We start from the raw sequence: 17,741 nt of genomic DNA, 5'->3' as shown, positions 1-17,741 counted from the left end.
GTCTGAATGTGTTTATTATCACACACTCCAAGGTTGGGTTCTAAGTTCATAAAGCCCCACATCCCTACTTGCTCCTCCATCAGACACTCTATGTAATTGTGTCCATACCTGAGAGTGTCCAGTCTCCATTGTGGATCCTTGACTCCAGCAGACAGCAGCTCCACTCCTGAGTCTCCTGGATGATTGTAGCTCAGGTCCAGCTCTCTCAGATGGGAGGGGTTGGAGCTCAGAGCTGAGGCCAGAGAGACACAAGCTTCCTCTGAGAGCAGACAGCCTGACAGCCTGCTGGCACAAAACAACAAAGACTTGGTCACAGTTACACACTGTCATTAAGTCACACACTACAACCACTCCTGATGGAGACACATATTGACAAACCTAAAATAAAATCAATCAAATGAGAAACATTTCTGGTTTAAAAAATCAAATATGAAGTACAAAAGATTGTCAAATGAAAGAACACACTGAAATATCTTGACCTGAGAGTCTCAAGTCGACAATGAGGGCTCTTCAGTCCAGCAGACAGTAGCTTCACTCCTGAATCCTGCAGGTTGTTGTTACTCAGGTCCAGTTCTCTCAGACTAGAGAACTGAGAGCTGAGAACTGAGGACAGAGCTTCACAGCTTCTCTCTGACAGGTCACACACACTCAGTCTGAGACACAGGTGGACAAAATTATAAACAATGCAATGTTATTTTTCATTATTTAAAAAACTGCTAGAAAAAGCAACTGATGGAAGATACAAGTTAGTTTAAACTGTTTAATCTCTTATTTTAAGGGTTTGACATCTGAAAACACTCGCATTTAAAACAATAAGAATAAAACCTGAGAGTCTCCAGTCGACAGTGAGGACTCTTCAGTCCAGTAGACAGTAGCTTCACTCCTGAGTCCTGCAGGTTGTTGTTACTCAGGTCCAGTTTTCTCAAACTAGAGGACTGAGAGCTGAGAACTGAGGACAGAGCTTCACAGCTTCTCTCTGACAGGTTACAGCTACTCAGTCTGGTGAGACAGTAATAAACATAAATTGTAATCAAAATGAAACATGAACAACACTAAAAAAAAGCTACTCAAATTCAGTCGAGCAGAGAAAGGTAACCACATTTATACTCACGTCTCTCATTTAAAACAGTACTGATTAAATAAATGGTACAGTACATTCAACATTTAGAAGCTTTACAAAATACTTACAGAGCTGTGTTGGAAGCTTTGACCACAAGCAGCAACCTCAGAAGAGCCTCCTCTGAAGCAGAGAATTTATTCAGCTCAAATACTTCAAGATCATTTGCTGAAGACAATAAGATGAAAACCAGAGCTGACCACTGGGCAGGAGACAGTTTATGTGTGGAGAGACTTCCTGATTTCAGATACTCTTGGATCTCCTCTACTAGAGAACAATCATTCAGTTCATTCAGACAGTGGAAGAGGTTGATGCTTTTCTCTGCAGAAGGAAACTCTGTGATTTTCTTCTTGATGTACTGAACTGTTTTCTGATTGGTTTGTAAATTACTTCTCATTCGTGTCATCAAACCTTGTAAGAATGACTGTTTTTTCTCAAGAGAAAATCCCAGGATGAAACGAAGGACCAGGTCCAGGTGTCCATTTGGACTCTCTAAAGCCTTGTCCACAGCAACGTGGTAGAACGGTGTATGTTCATGTTTCGTCATAAGATGTGACAGCAGGTTGACTCCAGAGTTGATAAAGGTCAGATGGACATGAAGAGCAGCCAGAAACTCCTGAACACTCAGATGGACGAAGCAGAACACCTTGTCCTAAAACAGCCCTTTTTCCTCTTTAAAGACCTGTGTGAACACTCCTGAATAAACTGAGGCTGCTCTGACATCGATGCCACACTCTGTCAGGTCTGACTCATAGAAGATCAGGATTCCTTTCTGCAGCTGCTCAAAAGCCAGTTTTCCCAGAGACTCAAACATCTTCCTGCTCTCTGGACTCCAGAGTGGATCAGTCTCAGCTCCTCCATCATACTTGATGTTCTTTACTTTGGTCTGAACCACCAGGAAGTGGATGTACATCTCCGTCAGGGTCTTGGGCAGCTCTCCTCCCTCTCTGGTTTTCAGCATCTCCTCCAGAACCGTAGCAGTGATCCAGCAGAAGACTGGGATGTGGCACATGATGTGGAGGCTTCGTGACGTCTTGATGTGGGACATGATTGTTGTGGCCTGCTGCTCATCTGTGAACCTCTTCCTGAAGTACTCCTCCTTCTGTGGGTCAGTGAACCCTCTGACCTCTGTCACCATGTCAACACACCCAGGAGGGATCTGATTGGCTGCTGCAGGTCGTGTGGTGATCCAGAGGTGAGCAGAGGGAAGCAGGTTCCCCCTGATCAGGTTTGTCAGCAGCACATCCACTGAGGTGGACTCTGTGACATCAGTCAGGGTTTTAGTCTTGTTGAAGTCCAGAGGAAGTCGACACTCATCCAGACCGTCCAAGATGAAAACAACCTGAAACTGATCAAACCTGCAGATTCCTGATGCTTTGGTTTCACTGAAGAAGTGATGAACAAGTTCCACCAAGCTGAACCTTTGCTCTTTCAGCACGTTCAGCTCTCTGTGTTAGGACTGTTTTCCCAATGCCAGCCACTCCCTTTGTCATCACTGTTCTGATGGCTCCATCTCTTCCAGCTGAGCCTTTAAAGACATCTTCTGGTCTGATGCTTGTTTCTGCTCTGTCTGGTTTCCTGGAGGCTGTTTCAATCTGTCTGACCTCATGTTCATCGTTGACCTCTCCAGTCCCTCCCTCTGTGATGTAGAGCTCTGTGTAGATCTGGTTCAGAAGGGTTGGCTTTCCTGCTTTAGCGATGCCTTCAAAGACACACTGGAACTTCTGCTTCAGGCGAGATTTAAGTTGATCCTGACAAAGTGCAGCAGAAGATCCTGAATGAACAAGAAAATGGTTATGATTCATGAAGATAGACGAATTAGAATTTGTTCCACATATGAAAAAACTCAACAAATCAGTAAATATGTGATTGCTTCTCTGATTATGTAGATAAATCCTCTTACTGCTCTGCAGACAGTCAGCCAGCTCCTCCTGCTTCATCCTCCTGAGGAAGTTCACTGTGATCTTCAGAAACGCGTCTCTGCTGCTCCTCCTCTGCTCTTCATCCTCACCATCCAACTCCTCCTCATTCTCCCTCTGACTCTCTAAGCATTCTGGGTAATCTGGACTCAGACCCTTCTGGATCTTTTTTAGCTCCTTCTGCACAAATGTGAAAATGTTTTCCTCCAGCAGCTGGAACAGAAACTAAATGAATGACCTGATCCAACTAAAACCATGGAGCCAAACATCAGATCCATATTGGACACACTGACAGTATATTTACAGTAGTAGTTTTACATGTACAGACCATAAATATGGAGTCCAGGTGTGTTTGGTGCTGCTGGACAGACTGAGCACTAGGAACCTCTGAGCTCTGCTGGTCCACTCTGTGGAGGAACCATGAAGAACGAGTCACATGACAAGACATAAGACAAATTGTGTTCTCTGATCCATCCCCTTCTGTGAGCTGCCACACATGGGTGTGCTCAGGACACACACAAGGATGGGATCAACTGGAAACAAACTCGTGAGGTAAACGTCCATGAAGTGATGTTTGATGTGAGCAGTGAGTCAGAGACTCCCTGTAGTGGTGAAGGTTTACTGTCACAGTCAGTCGGCTCAGACTAAGCAGCTCTGTTTATTGTTCAACATATCTCTGCCTCATCTCTCAACAAGTGTTGGAATAAGGAAGCTGCAGAGGTCAGACTGGTTTTACTAGGCAGCTCCCAGTGTGAATATGTTAAACTGTGCGAGTATGAAGCAGAGCTGCTGCTCACACTAGGAACATTTTACTACTTCCTACATTCATTTATTGTTGGACGTCAGCCCTGGTGCCGACACTGGGGACAAACATTTGTCTAGTAGTAGTCTCCAGTAGTAACTTTAATTTATTGCTGGAAGTGAAGATGCTTTAAGACACTTAGCCAAAAAAATAATGTAGAAACATCAGTAAACGGATTTTATTAGAGTTGAACATTTGTATTGACATCTGCCTGCAAGTCAGCACTTCCCTAAAAGAGGATCAGCTCCTGAGACGCTCTATAGGATCAGAGCTTTAGCTACTGGCTGAATAGAGATTTGAGTGTTTGCTGGAAAAACAGTTAAAAAAAAGCTTCTCGTTCACATCAACACCTCTAACTCACATCAGAAAGATTGAGAAATGAAATCATCATCATATAAACGTTGCATTGTATTGTTCAACTTGATTTAAATGAACAACTCACTTTGACTCTAATGCATGTTGGTCTTTAAAATTAACAACAATGTCCTTTGACCTATCGCTCTGGAAGGACATGCAGCTGGGTTAAGGTCCACGTCCAAGTTCAGCAGATTCTTGTCTCTGATGAAACCTGACAGAAAAACAACTTTGGTGACTGTCACATATTCAGTCCACATTTAGCTTCATAAATGACCAATAACACTAAATATGCGATGATGACATTAATTAGTATCTGTGACTTCAGACAGAATCAGTCAGATGGCCTCAGTCATCTCACCTCTGAGCTTTTTTCTGGCTCTTATGGTCTTCACACAGACTGGTTTCAGAGGGCAGGGCTCCCTCCTCTCTGTCCTCACACTGACTCATGAATTCACACTTTCCACTTTCAGGTGGAGAAGAAAAACAAATCATTCATCTGGAAATGAACTGAAATACATTTACAATGCATCTATGGTTTGCATGCTTTGTCAGTGTGAGTAACAGCAGTTAGGCACATAAGTCTGATTCACAGCCTGCAGGGTAGACATCGCTGTGGCTAACTATTGTCAGTGTTTATTTTGAAATCCATTGTTTTTCCATCACCTTCTTTTTCGGTCTCTCACACTACTGAAATTGAGAGGATGTCTCTCTACAATAATTTGCAGTACATGAAGCAGGGCTCCAACATTACACCAAACACACATATGTGAAGTGTATGTTGGATGCAGTGCACATGACAAACAAATCCCTTGGACCCAGGGTTGGGTCAGCTATCACACACTTACCACTTATGGACTTACAAACATAGTTGTACAAAAAATTATAATTATGACAGAATGAATCTACATCTAAACACATTGACAAAATTAGCACATTCATTCCATTTTGATAAGACATACATTTAGCAAATTTAGTAAAAACATATTTTCTTAGAAAAAGAATGAGAAACATACAACTTTAGTTTTTCTATTTGCCAAAAACAATAAACAACTTATAATTATATATAACAATGAGAATTACTGGTTTAGAATTAAACTTGGCTGTATGACAACACAAGTTGAAACATATAGAGATAGATACACAGACAGAGGGCAATAGAGATTATGTCCATGAGAGCTGTGTCCTGGTTTGTCATCAGTGCAATAGAGTGCATACTCACCCACACAGACTTTGTACTTTTGGTCACAGGAAGAAGAGGTCAGAACTACAAAAGGAACCTGGCTTTCTCTCTTGAAGGGTGTAAATGTGTTCTACTGATGCTCTCTCCTGTTAACGAATGATAAAAACATACTGTAATGAGCGGCTGTGGCTGCATGGGTGGTCAGCTGATCTGCTATGACTGGCTGGCTGCTGAACAGGGTTTTTGGTTGGAGAGGCTGAGGTGATGCATGGACACATATTCTGTCTTCTTCCTTACACATATTATGAAGGTTTTACTACACTACACCACACAGGAACAAAAACTCCACTATATCCACAGTTTACAATATCAAGAAAAGATTCATTTAAACAGAGTGGTGGCAAAAAAGTCAAATAACTTAAAACCTGTGTTTTAAAACTAAGTCAATAAAAAGAACCGAGGTGTGTATAAACCTCATAACCTGATAAACTAGTTAGAGAGCTAGAAACTTTATGTGTCTTTGACCTGATTTTTAACGCTTTAATGTCCGACAACACATGAAAACTGCAGCAGTGGCAAAAGTAGTTTCACTCCCAGCAACAGGTTGAATCCGTCCCTGAAACGTAGCGTCTAACACCCAGACAGGCGTGTGGTGGTTTCTTACCAGAGTCTCTTCTTCTAGTAGTTTGTAGTTTCTTCGGTTCTGAACTTATGTTTGGTTACTTTCGCTTTTGTCACGGCGAAAGGAACGAACTCCGCAAACAAAAACGACCAATAACTGAACCGCAGGTGTGGACGGATCGATCCTAATATCGATAATATCGATACCGACGCTAGTATTGATATCGATCGATACTTTGGTTGAGCTTTTACTCCTCCGCACTGCTGCCGTGTTTTCAAAGACTAACTATCTCGTCTGTCTGCGTCTCTGAGCGTCTGCACCTGTACGTCAGAGCGAAGCAGACACGCCCCCGCCTCTTGCTTTGAGATGTCACGTGACTCAGCGACTTGGGCCAGCGAAAAAACGAACAGGCGGAGGACAAAGAAGAAGAAGGATGGAAGCAAAAAAGAGTAGCAGAATGTGCTCATATTTTCAAGCCAAAAATGAAACAATGACAATTTGTACAATCTACAAAAATAGTGTTAAATACAATGGCAACACCACCGATATCGGTATTGGTATCTAAATCGGCGATACTGGTCCAGTATTTACTTGGTATCGGATCGACTCTAAAGTTTGCAGTATCACAGTACGTTTGTAAATTAAACTGTTAAAACTACATTGTAACAGCCTAATTTTCCCACCAGATTAAAAGATGGGAGAAGAGCTGATAAAGCGACTTGTTTTCTCGTCTTTTTCGTCTTTTCCGCGTGCGCGCGCGTGTGTGTGTGTGTGTGTGTGTGTGTGTGTGTGTGTGTGTGTGTGTGTGTGTGTGTGTGTGTGTGTGTTGAGGTCAACACTCAGGTATTCAAATGTGTCCACAGTCTCAGTTTCTGAGCCCTGGATGTTCATTAGCATCTGTGTTGTTTGACCAGTCGTTTGTGTGGTGGAGGGGACCTCCTGAAGTCAAGCACTAACTCTTTAGTTTTGCCGGTGTTTAGTGTCAGGTTGTTGTTGTTGTTGTTGTCACACTAGCCCACAAAGTCAAAGATGACCCCCCTGTACTCCTGCTCGTCCCCCAATACACATCCAGCAATGGTGGTGTCATCTGAGAACTTCTGGAGGTGACAGTGGTGGGAGTTGTGTTTAAAATCTGATGTGTACAGTGTGAACAGAAAAGGAGAGAGCACCGAGAGTAAGGGGAGAGTTGATGGTCCAAGCAGCCAGATGTTGGTCCACACCTGCCACCTCCAGCTTCCTCCTCAGCAGTGATGTCTGGAGGGTGTTGAAAGCACTGGAGAAGTCAAAAACACAACTCTCTCAGTGCTCCCAGAGGACTCCAGGTGAAACAGGGCCCGATGCTGCAGGTAGATCAGGGGTGGGCATTCCTGGTCCTGGGCCGCTGTCCTGCAGGGTTTCTCTCCCTGCTGATCACCTTCAACAGATGTGTCACTCAGCTTTTTCACCTTCGAGGTGATCAGCGCTAACTGGGGCGGATAGAGTTGGTGGGTAGTGTGTTGCATATAAATTTACAAAAATCATTATGAGCCGCTATTTTAAGCATATTGACCTCAGTGAGATCAATCATATTGTTATAACAATAAAAGACTCCACCAGTTACATCACACTGGTTAGTACAGTATTTACCTTTTCCTTTTCTTACTTTCACTTAGGCTTCATAGATAGCTTCATGTGTGTAGCAGGCTGCATGCAGTGCCTGAAATAAATTAATAATAAATTTAATTAATTATAAATTAACTTCTCTAAAACAGTTCTGAACAAATTTGTGTTGTTAAGGTGAATAAACATATTTAATCATAATGAGAAATTGATTCATAAAATAAATCCCCTGAAAATATGTCAGCTAAGAAACACCACATGCAGAAATATGCATAGTGAAACATCCAAACCATCTCATAGTTATAAATTCAGATGCTGGTCAAACTCCTTGATACACAGAGTTACTCACTGTTCTTTTCATTTTCCCCCTCTATCTTATATGCCACCATCGTATTTCATGTTAATATAGAGCAGTGATCTGTAACGGCTGGTAAACGGCTCTGTTGCGCTGCTGTCGAAGGGCTGGGTGCGCGGAATGTCCCTTGTAACGTTTTCTATGCTTTTTGTTGACAGGCGAGCTGTTGTCTTGTAATAGATAAAGTTCTGCTATCCATCTGGGGCATGTATTTATTGTTACATACATTCAACAGTAACTTAGCCTCAGTTGTGTAGGACTGTTTTGTATTTAATATATGGATATTTGGTATGGCTTTGTTTCGTTCATATTTCATTCAAGTCAGCGGATAAAAGTTGTATGATAAGATGAGTTTCACTATGTGACCGATAGGTGGCGGTACTGCACCTTTAAGGATACTGTCCGCTGTCTCATCTGCGGTTCGTCTGTTAACTGACGTTTGCTTCCCTCCTGCTTGTTTCAGCTGCTGTCAGCGTGTCTGGCCATCGCTCCGACAGCTTTTCTCAACCAGTGCTGTAGAGGAGGGAAAGACAGGTTAACTAGCGGGTCAAGGTGCTGCTGTTGATTTGGGTGCAAACAGTGGCAGACGCGACATCGCACTCAGCATTTAAAGCTGCTTTGCTCACACTGAATTACACATTACCGTCTGGTATAAAAGTACACGCAAGCACAACACTCATGTAATAGTATTATTTGACAAATGCGACTGCAACTTAAAACTGACTGTCATGACTCATTAGTAGAGTAACAGACATCAGATCAAAAAGAAAAGAGACAACGTTTATTATAAAATGACCACAGGGTAATTTAGACATTTTTGGTAAGGCTGACTACAAATAAACTGTAAATACAACCTTAACCATATTATTCCGAGAGATAAGATGCTACTGCTGTAAAGACAGGTTGTTGGTTCAAGTCCTCCATACCTGTAGATGCTTTCAAGTCCTTTTTGTCCAAATAAACTATAAATACAACATTGAACATGCCACAACCTGAACAGAGCAGTGGCTCAGAGTTTAAGAGGTTGTTCTTGTGAAGTTAGGTTGAGGGTTCAAATCTTGCATGATTCTAGAAACTTTTGGATTTGACTCTCAAAGTGTAGGCTTAAAAGTGCGTCAGAAGCATCTCCAAGTGTGAAGGGTTCCTCAGTGGTGCACTGGGTAAGACGATGAGCGTAAGTCGCAAGGCGTGCAGACCTCATGATCGAATCCTGGGCACTGCTGGTTCCTGGATCACACAACAGTCCTGAAAGGACTCCAGGGGGGGCCGTGTCCCCCCTGCGTTTCCAGAGAGGTGGAAAGGAGGCCTTATGAAACTGAGAAGTAAAACTAACTAGAATTTTGAAGAAAAGCAAAAAAATTAATTGACAGTTAAAGGTTACATGCATGTTTATTATATTATAGCACACAATCTGGAATCAACTTTAGCTACTGGCTGGATGGAGGTTTGATCAAGAAATGGGAGCAACACAACTATTTATCAACTGTAATAAAGGAGCTGATGAGAGACAGTTTTGCAGTTTATTTTAATAAAAGAGAAAAATGAAAGATAATGACAATCCACAAGTTGCTCCATAGTTTGTTTTAATACATCTAACTGACAACGTTTCTCTGACAGGATCAAACTCTCACTATGACACATCACACAGAGACACTGAGGAACCATATGAGATCCAAAACCCAGGATAAAGAGGTTCAGTGAATGTGGTGTTGAAGGTGTGAAGGTGGATCAGTTTGTCAGAGGAGACTCTGTAGAAGGACAGAGAACCAGCAGGACAGTCCACATACACTGATACTCTGTCAGACACAGAGGAGGAGATGGGTGTTACTATTTTATTGTGTCTGACACAGTAACCATCATTAGAGCAGATCAGACTCCAGGACTGATTGTTGTGTCCAAACAAAATTCACCACTGCATCCAAACAAAAAGTCTATACTCAATTCTTTCCTTCTGATTCCTCTGTAACTCACTGATATTTCAACGTATCCTCTCCACTCAACCTCCCAGTAACAGCGACCAGTCAGACCATTACTACACAGCAGCTGAGGACACTGGTCAAATCTGTCTGGATGATCAGGATATGACTGATCCTCTTCCACATATGTCATCTTCCTGTTGTTGTCAGACAGTCGTAGTTTCCTGTTCACTGTGTTTGTGTCAATGGTGAGTTGACAGAAATCTGATGGAGAGAACAAGACACAATCCAGCTGCAGTTATTGATCTATCATCAGTTTGATGACGACTCATGACAGTTTGAAGATGGTTGAATGTTGCTGATCTCAGTACAAACACACTTACACTTGCTCAGACCTGGTGTCAAGCATCGGACTCCACCAGGCTCCACCCTGAAAGGAGGAGGGGGTCAGAGACATGCAGACATGGACATTACATGGCTCTCACACACACATTGTTGTAGGATTGTGTTCAGATGGAGGCTTGTATGTAGGGATGGACACTCAACAACAACTAAGTGTTGCGAGTCAGCTTCCGTGGCATTAAGACCCTCTTGTCTGGTTCATTTCCTGTCGTGTCACGTCCTGTTATTAGGTTAATAAGAGTCACCTGTTTTAGTAAGTATTTAAGTTTCTGGTTTGGGTACAGTCTTTGTTGGTTCGTTATCCCTATCCCTTGTTGTCTATACGTGTTACATGTTACCGTGTCATCATGCTCTCGTGCGCCATCCAGGTTTGTGTGTTTGTTTACTGATTGTGTTACGTACTGTTATTTGCATGTTTTCTGTTTTTAGGATGGTCATTTAGTTTCCTGCTCTGCAGTAATCTTCAGTTAACCTGTGAGTTATGTGTTAGTTTGCATTGTTTATTTCTGGCCTATCCTGTATACGCAGCGTCCTGAGTTGGTATTGTCCTCTGTATGTTTTATGTATTAAATCATTTATTGTTAGTCCTGTCTGTGGGTCGTGCATTTGTGTCCTCCCTTCCAGCAGAATACTGTTCAGGTCCAGTTTGACCCCTGCTTGTAACACTAAAGAGTTGGATCCTTATTTTGGAATCTATGGAGCAGGAGGTGACGTGGAGAAAAGCTTTAACTTCATCACTTTTGGTGTCAGACACCTGCTTTCAGTCTCACTCTGTCACAACCAAACTAATGTGACACCACAGGAAGCAAAGCCTGAATGTGTTTATTATCACACACTCCAAGGTTGGGTTCTAAGTTCATAAAGGTCCACATCCCTACTTGCTCCTCCATCACACACTGTGTGTAGTTGTGTCCATACCTGAGAGTGTCCAGTCTCCAGTGTGGATCCTTGACTCCAGCAGACAGCAGCTCCACTCCTGAGTCTCCTGGATGATTGTAGCTCAGGTCCAGCTCTCTCAGATGGGAGGGGTTGGAGCTCAGAGCTGAGGCCAGAGAGACACAAGCTTCCTCTGAGAGCAGACAGCCTGACAGCCTGAACACACACAATGTTAAAGCACACTTTTTCAATTGAATTTCATTTACAAATTGCCAAATCACAACAAAGTTATCTCAAGGCACTTTACAAAGTAAGGGTTAAGACCTTACACAACTAAACCCAACAGATCCCACATACAGCAAGCGTGTGGACTCTCTTATCTCTAATCCGCCTTGGATGCTGCTTCTCCTCACACTTCCCCTCTCCCTGTGCTATCGACTCCCATCTTTATGACCTCATCACACTCAGCTGCTTTACTGCTCAAAACTTTCTTGGCCTGTGTTGCTTTTTAGCTCTGTGCCGGTGTGTGTGTTTCTTTGTGTTATCTCTACATTTTTATTGTCCATGACAGAGATCAACTCACAAGGCAGAAGCAACTTGAGGATTGTGTAATCTTTGCATTAAACCTCTGCTGTATGTCCCGATCTCCCCAGCTGGATTTTGATTTTCTTTTCAATTTATTTATTTTTATTTATTTATATAGCGCCAAATCACAACAAAGTTATCTCAAGGCACTTTACAAAATAAGGGTTAAGACCTTACACAACTAAACCCAACAGATCCCACATACAGCAGGCCCTTCAATTTGATAGAAACAGTGGAGAGGGAAAAACTCCCTCTCTAACGAAGAAGAACCCTCCAGCAGAAGCAGGCTGGATGTGGGCGACCATCTGCCTCGACCAGTTGGGGTGAGGGAATAGAGAGAGAAAAGCACAGCAACAACAGAGCACAGGCAGGATGGTTGGATTTAGAACATTAGTTAGTTGAACATAGAACAATGATGGGAGGATGTTGGACAGAAGAGGTAGAAGGAAACATAAAGACTCTAGGAACCACAAGTAGCCCAGTGCTCTGAGAACGAAGTGTTCCGCTTGAAGCATAAGGAACTATAAGGTCTTTAAGATAAGGAGCTTAATCATTAAGTGCTTTGTAGGCGAGTAGGAGAATTAAATTCTATCCTACATTTTACAGGCAGCCAGTGCAGAGAAGCTAATGTAGGAGAAATGTGATCTCTCTTTCTAAGGACTTTCTAAGTCCTGTCAGAGCTCTGGCTGCAGCATTTTGAATAAGCTGTAGGCTTTTTAGGGAGCTGTTAGGACATTTTACGAGTAAGGAGTTACAGTAGTCCAGCCTAGAAGTAACAAATCAGTTTATTTATATATATATATATATATATATATATATATATATATATATATATATATATATATATATACATATATATATATATATATATAACATAACATGCACATTGTCAAGTGCGTTTAAGGTGGCGGACCCACATACACAGCTCCAGACAGGGTTGGGTACAAAGTGACATCATTGTCTGACAGGAAGAATCACACACAGGTTGAAGTGTCGCCTGTTGATGGAGACGAAGCAGACGCCACTAAAGATCCTTCAAACATGTGGAGACATGATTTGCTCTGAGTCTCTGCTGCTGTGTCACATTTAAAGAAAAAGACGTCACAAACTTCTGTTCATGAGCTTCATAGACTTTATAGATTCCATTCCTGCAGGTTTCTGACCCAATATGAGTCTCTTTTTCAGTTTCAAGTGGAGACGTTTGAAGTGACGAGCTGAAAAACATGAACCAGGAAAAACACTGACCTCAGAGTCTCCAGTCGACAGTGAGGACTCTTCAGTCCAGCACACAGAACCTTCACTGAGTCCTGCAGGTTGTTGTTACTCAGGTCCAGATGTGTCAGATGTGACGGGTTGGACTTCAGAGCTGAGGCCACAACTTCACAGTGAGTCTCTGTGAGTCCACAGCCAGAAAGTCTGTGATGACAGAACATATAAAGTCTATAAATGTAAAATGACTTAATGAATGTTGATGCTGAAGCAGCTGTAGCTCAGTTGGTCTCATCCATCACAAAGTGTGAAGCTCTGTTGGTTCCACCAGATCCCAGAGATTAGAACCAATGTGTGTCTGGACAGAACCAGAAGAACCAAAGACAGATCATAGAAACTTGTTGCAGACGCTTCATCCACTGAAAGAAACGACCATCAGCTTTGATCACATGTCAACTGTCAAAAGCTTTTCGCAGAAACTCTTCAGAGCTAAAGTTTCTCTGGTCGATGAAGCTTTAAGTCAATCCAACAAAGAAAAACAGAAGATCCTGATGTTCACTAACTTTACAACTGGTTTGATCTGATCCTCAACAAAGACGTTTTCTATGAACCAGTAATTGATGTTTTCACTCTGAACTTTTAGATTCTGTGTGTGAAGTGTTTCTTTTTAACACTGAGGCTTCAGCTTCATGTTGCTGTAGAATATTAATGATCACATTAATGTTGGACTCACTGAGCCTTTCTGCAGTTCCTCACAGCTGGGATCAGTCTCTGTCGTCCCTCCTCTGATGTGTTGTACTGGTTCAGGTTCAACTCATCCAGAACCTCCTCTGACATCTGCAGCATGTAGGCCAGAGCTGAGCACTGGATCTCAGAGAGTCTCCACGATCTGTTCTCTGACTTCAGGAACTCTTGGATCTGCTGATGGACTGAGTGGTCGTTGATCTCCATCAGACAGTGGAAGATGTTGATGCTTCTGTCTGGAGAGATTCCATCACTGTTCACCTTCTTCAGCTTGTTGATAATTGTCTGGATGGTTTCTGGACCGATCTCTGTGTGACCCAGCAAACCTCCTAAGATTCTCTGGTTGGACTCCAGACAGAGGCCATGAAGGAAGCGAACAAACAGGTCCAGGTGGCCACTTGGACTCTGGAGGGATTTCTCCATGGTTCCAATCAGGACATCATCTAAAGCAGCATTGGAGTATATCAGAAACTCCTCCAGCTCCTCCATCTTCCCGTTGGTGTAACAGAGCATCATGTGAACAGCAGCCAGAAACTCCTGAACGCTCAGATGAACAAAGCTGAACATCTTGTCCTTGGTTTTCCTCCCTCGCTCCTGTTTAAAGATCTCTGTGAACACTCCTGAACACACTGAGGCTCCACTGACATCGATGCCGCTCTCTTTCAGATCTTCCTCATAGAAGATCAAGTTTCCCTTTAGCAGCTGTTCAAAAGCCAGTTTAGCTAATGACTTGATGTAGTTGCTGCTCTGTTCTGGTCCGTACTTGTCTTTAGTCCGATCCATCTGAAACCCCAGGAACTCTGCGTACATCTCCGTCAGCGTCTTGGGCAGCTCTCCTCCCTCTCTGGTTTCCAGCAGATCCTCCAGAACCGTAGCAGTGATCCAGCAGAAGACTGGGATGTGGCACATGATGTGGAGGCTTCGCGACGTCTTGATGTGGGATATGATTCTCTTGCTCTGCTCCTCATCTCTGAATCTCTTCCTGAAGTACTCCTCCTTCTGTGGGTCAGTGAACCCTCTGACCTCCGTCACCACCTCAACAAAGTCTCCATGAATCTGATTGGCTGCTGCAGGTCGTGTGGTGATCCAGATGCGAGCAGAGCGTAGTAGTTTTCCTCTGATGAGGTTTGTCAGCAGCTCATCCACTGAGGTGGACTCTGTGACATCACGTTGACCCGTCTCCTTCTCACTGGTGCTACAGTCCAGTTGGAGGCGACTCTCGTCCAGTCCATCAAACACAAACAGAAGTTTGAAGCTGCTCTTGTCATAGTTGCTGTTTCCTGATGACTGTAGATGTGTAAAGATGTAATTCAGAGCCTCCAGGCTGATGGACTCAGTTTCTGGGATACATTCATGAATGAGCTCTGACAAACTGAACTTCTGTCCCTTCAGTGGATTCAGCCGACGGAAGGTGAAGGGGAAAATCAGATGCACGTCTTGATTGGACCTTTGTTGGGTCCAGTCCAACACAAACTTGTTCAAAAGGACTGTTTTTCCAATTCCAGCGATTCCATTGGTCAACGCTGTTCTGATGCGTCTGTATTTACCAGGGGGATGTTTGAACAGGTCACTGGGCTTCACTGGCTCCTCTGCTGATCTTTGCTTCTGTTGTGTCGTCTCAACCTGTTGGACCTCATGCTGTGTGTTGATGTGTGAATCCGACCCAGCTGTGATGTACAGCTCTGTGTAGATGTCATCCAGACGTTGGTCGTCTTTTGACCAGCCTGGTTTCACACACACAAACTGGTCTTGGAGGTTTGATTGAAGCATCTGCTGATAATATGTGATGGGCCGTGGCTCTGGTACTGGAACCATCGGATCTGGGTCCAACAAAACACAAAAAAGACGAAGTCTGAGGAGTTCTTTGTGTTAATGAAACAGCCTGAAACAGTAGAACTATTAAAGAGAAGAACTTTGCTGTATCTGATTATTAAATTCTGCTCCACATTTAACCAACTTAACCTCCAACACATCAGTAAATGTGTGATTGTGTCTCTGATGTTAAATGTTGAGATAAATCCTCTTACTCTGCAGACAGTCAGCCAGCTCCTCCTGCTTCATCCTCCTCAGGAAGTTCACTGTGATCTTCAGAAACGCGTCTCTGCTGCTCCTCCTCTGCTCTTCATCCTCACCATCCAACTCCTCCTCATCCTCCCTCTGACTCTCTAAGCATTCTGGGTAATCTGGATTCAGAATCTTCTGGATCTTCTTCAGCTCCTTCTTCACAAACATGACAATACTTTCCTCCAGCAGCTGGAACAGAAACTAAATGAATGACCTGATCCAAAAAAACATAGGGCCAAACATCAGATCCTTGTTGGACACACTGATAATCCACTGGTCTAAAAAGTGCAGCATGGAGATGATTGAACAGAACAGATGAACAGTAGTAGTTGTACAGTACATGTACAGACCATAAATATGGAGTCCAGGTGTGTTTGGTGCTGCTGGACAGACTGAGCACTGGGAACCTCTGAGATCTGTTGGTCCACTCTGTGGAGGAACCATGAAGAATGAGTCCACACAGAAACACACACAAGGTAAAGGTCCATGAAGTGATGTTGGATGTGAGCAGTGAGTCAGAGACTCCCTGTAGTGGTGAAGGTTTACTGTCAGTCAGTTGCTTCAGTCTCAGCTCTGAACAACATATATCTCTGCCTCCCCCTGAACAAGGCTGAAGCGTTGGAACCAGGAGTCTGCTGGGATCAGACTGGTTGTACTGGGCAGCTCCCAGTGGGAATATGTTGAACTAAAAACATCTAACTACTTCCTACATTCATTCGTTGTTGGACGTCGGCTCTGGTGCCGACACCGGTCGTCTCCATTGCAAGAACATCACAACTTTCAAGTCTCCAGTAGTAAGTGAACAGATTTGATCAGAGATGATCAGCTGCTTTCTTTGATGTCAGCACTTCATTAGAAGAAGAGCCCCTGAGACCCTCTACGGGATCAGAGCTTTAGCTACTGCTGGATGGAGATTTGATCAATGATCAGAGTGAAGAAAGCATCTCCTACACGTCAACACTTCAACCACAAATCAACCATATCAAGAAACAGAAACAACACAAATGTTTATCAGAGGAAGTTTACATCAGATTGTTCAGAATGATTTAAAGTGACAACAACTCCCTGTGACTCTGATACAGGTTGGTCTTTGGAAATAAATAATAACCCCCTTTGCCCGGTCACTCTTAAAGGACACACATCTGGGTCCAGGTACAAGTTCAGATCCAGCAGATCTTTGTCTCCGATGGGACCTGATATAGAAACACCCATATGATGTAACATCTACATCACCACCTAATTAATGATGTGTCTGTGTGACAGCCTCCGCCTGTACATCGGTTTGTGTTGGGTTTGGGTGTGTTTTGTTTTGCAGGAAGAAATGGGTGGAGCTGTGTTGGCATCAATGCAGCACACCTGTGCTGGAGGTGGAGCTGTATTAAAGGCCCTGCAGTCCTCTCCTCGCTCTCTCTCTCCTCCTATCTCACCTGCTGCACACACCATGTGCCTGTTGCTGCCTCCCAGGCACTCATTTATACTTCACTGGCATCCAAGCACTGCATACACACTGATCTGCTCACCTACACATCTTTAATTAATTGATTACCTTTAATTAAATATTACATTGAACCCTTGAATCTATCTGTGTCCTCCCTCTTTGTCACATTCATCTGAGCCGGTTTGTGACAGTCTGTGACTTAGCATACCATAACACAACAAACAATACGATTATTCTATCATTCAAATCAACTATTTAGTTTATTTGAAACAAAATACCTGTGTGTTTTGCTAAAAAGGGGTTAAAATCCTGTAAATGTTTAAATACTTGGTAGTTTTAAGCAGGTGTAAAGTTATTTAAGTGATTTACAAAAAAAGTCTGTTTTTCTCAGTCTGAACAAGTCTCTGCATCATCAATAGAAATCTATGTACGCAACATTTTGTCTTCATCCTCTATCAGGTCAGTTCACAGTAGAAACTGTCTCTTACTTTGTGTCTGAGGCTCCAGGTTCATTATTGAAGTTTAGACGCTCAGGTATGGACCTGTCACTCTTCAT

At 43.1% G+C, this 17,741-nt stretch overlaps 1 protein-coding gene, 1 long non-coding RNA gene and 1 pseudogene across 2 annotated transcripts; all 3 read right to left on the bottom strand.

Moving 5' to 3' along the window:
• LOC114846598 (protein NLRC3-like) overlaps window positions 1-6,242 on the bottom strand; it is a 40,137-nt pseudogene extending 33,895 nt beyond the window's left edge.
• On the bottom strand, window positions 362-16,182 carry LOC129603349 (NLR family CARD domain-containing protein 3-like). Its single transcript, XM_055504137.1, has 5 exons — window positions 16,098-16,182; window positions 15,711-15,961; window positions 13,673-15,503; window positions 12,976-13,146; window positions 362-653 (listed from the first exon to the last, which is right to left on the bottom strand). The coding sequence occupies exons 2-5, from the start codon at window positions 15,913-15,915 to the stop codon at window positions 416-418; spliced, it is 2,445 nt and encodes an 814-aa protein (XP_055360112.1). The 5' UTR covers window positions 15,916-15,961; window positions 16,098-16,182; the 3' UTR covers window positions 362-415.
• LOC129603353 (uncharacterized) lies at window positions 9,991-12,534 on the bottom strand. The gene is made up of 3 exons (XR_008693136.1): window positions 11,188-12,534; window positions 10,251-10,297; window positions 9,991-10,131 (listed from the first exon to the last, which is right to left on the bottom strand). It is a non-coding gene; the product is annotated as an uncharacterized LOC129603353 (long non-coding RNA).
• Window positions 16,183-17,741: the final 1,559 nt, after the last annotated feature.

The sequence above is a fragment of the Betta splendens genome, chromosome 19 (assembly GCF_900634795.4).
Source record: "Betta splendens chromosome 19, fBetSpl5.4, whole genome shotgun sequence".
Lineage (NCBI taxonomy): Eukaryota > Metazoa > Chordata > Actinopteri > Anabantiformes > Osphronemidae > Betta > Betta splendens.
Note: the sequence above shows the minus strand (reverse complement) of the source record. Positions and strands in the feature narration are given on the sequence as shown.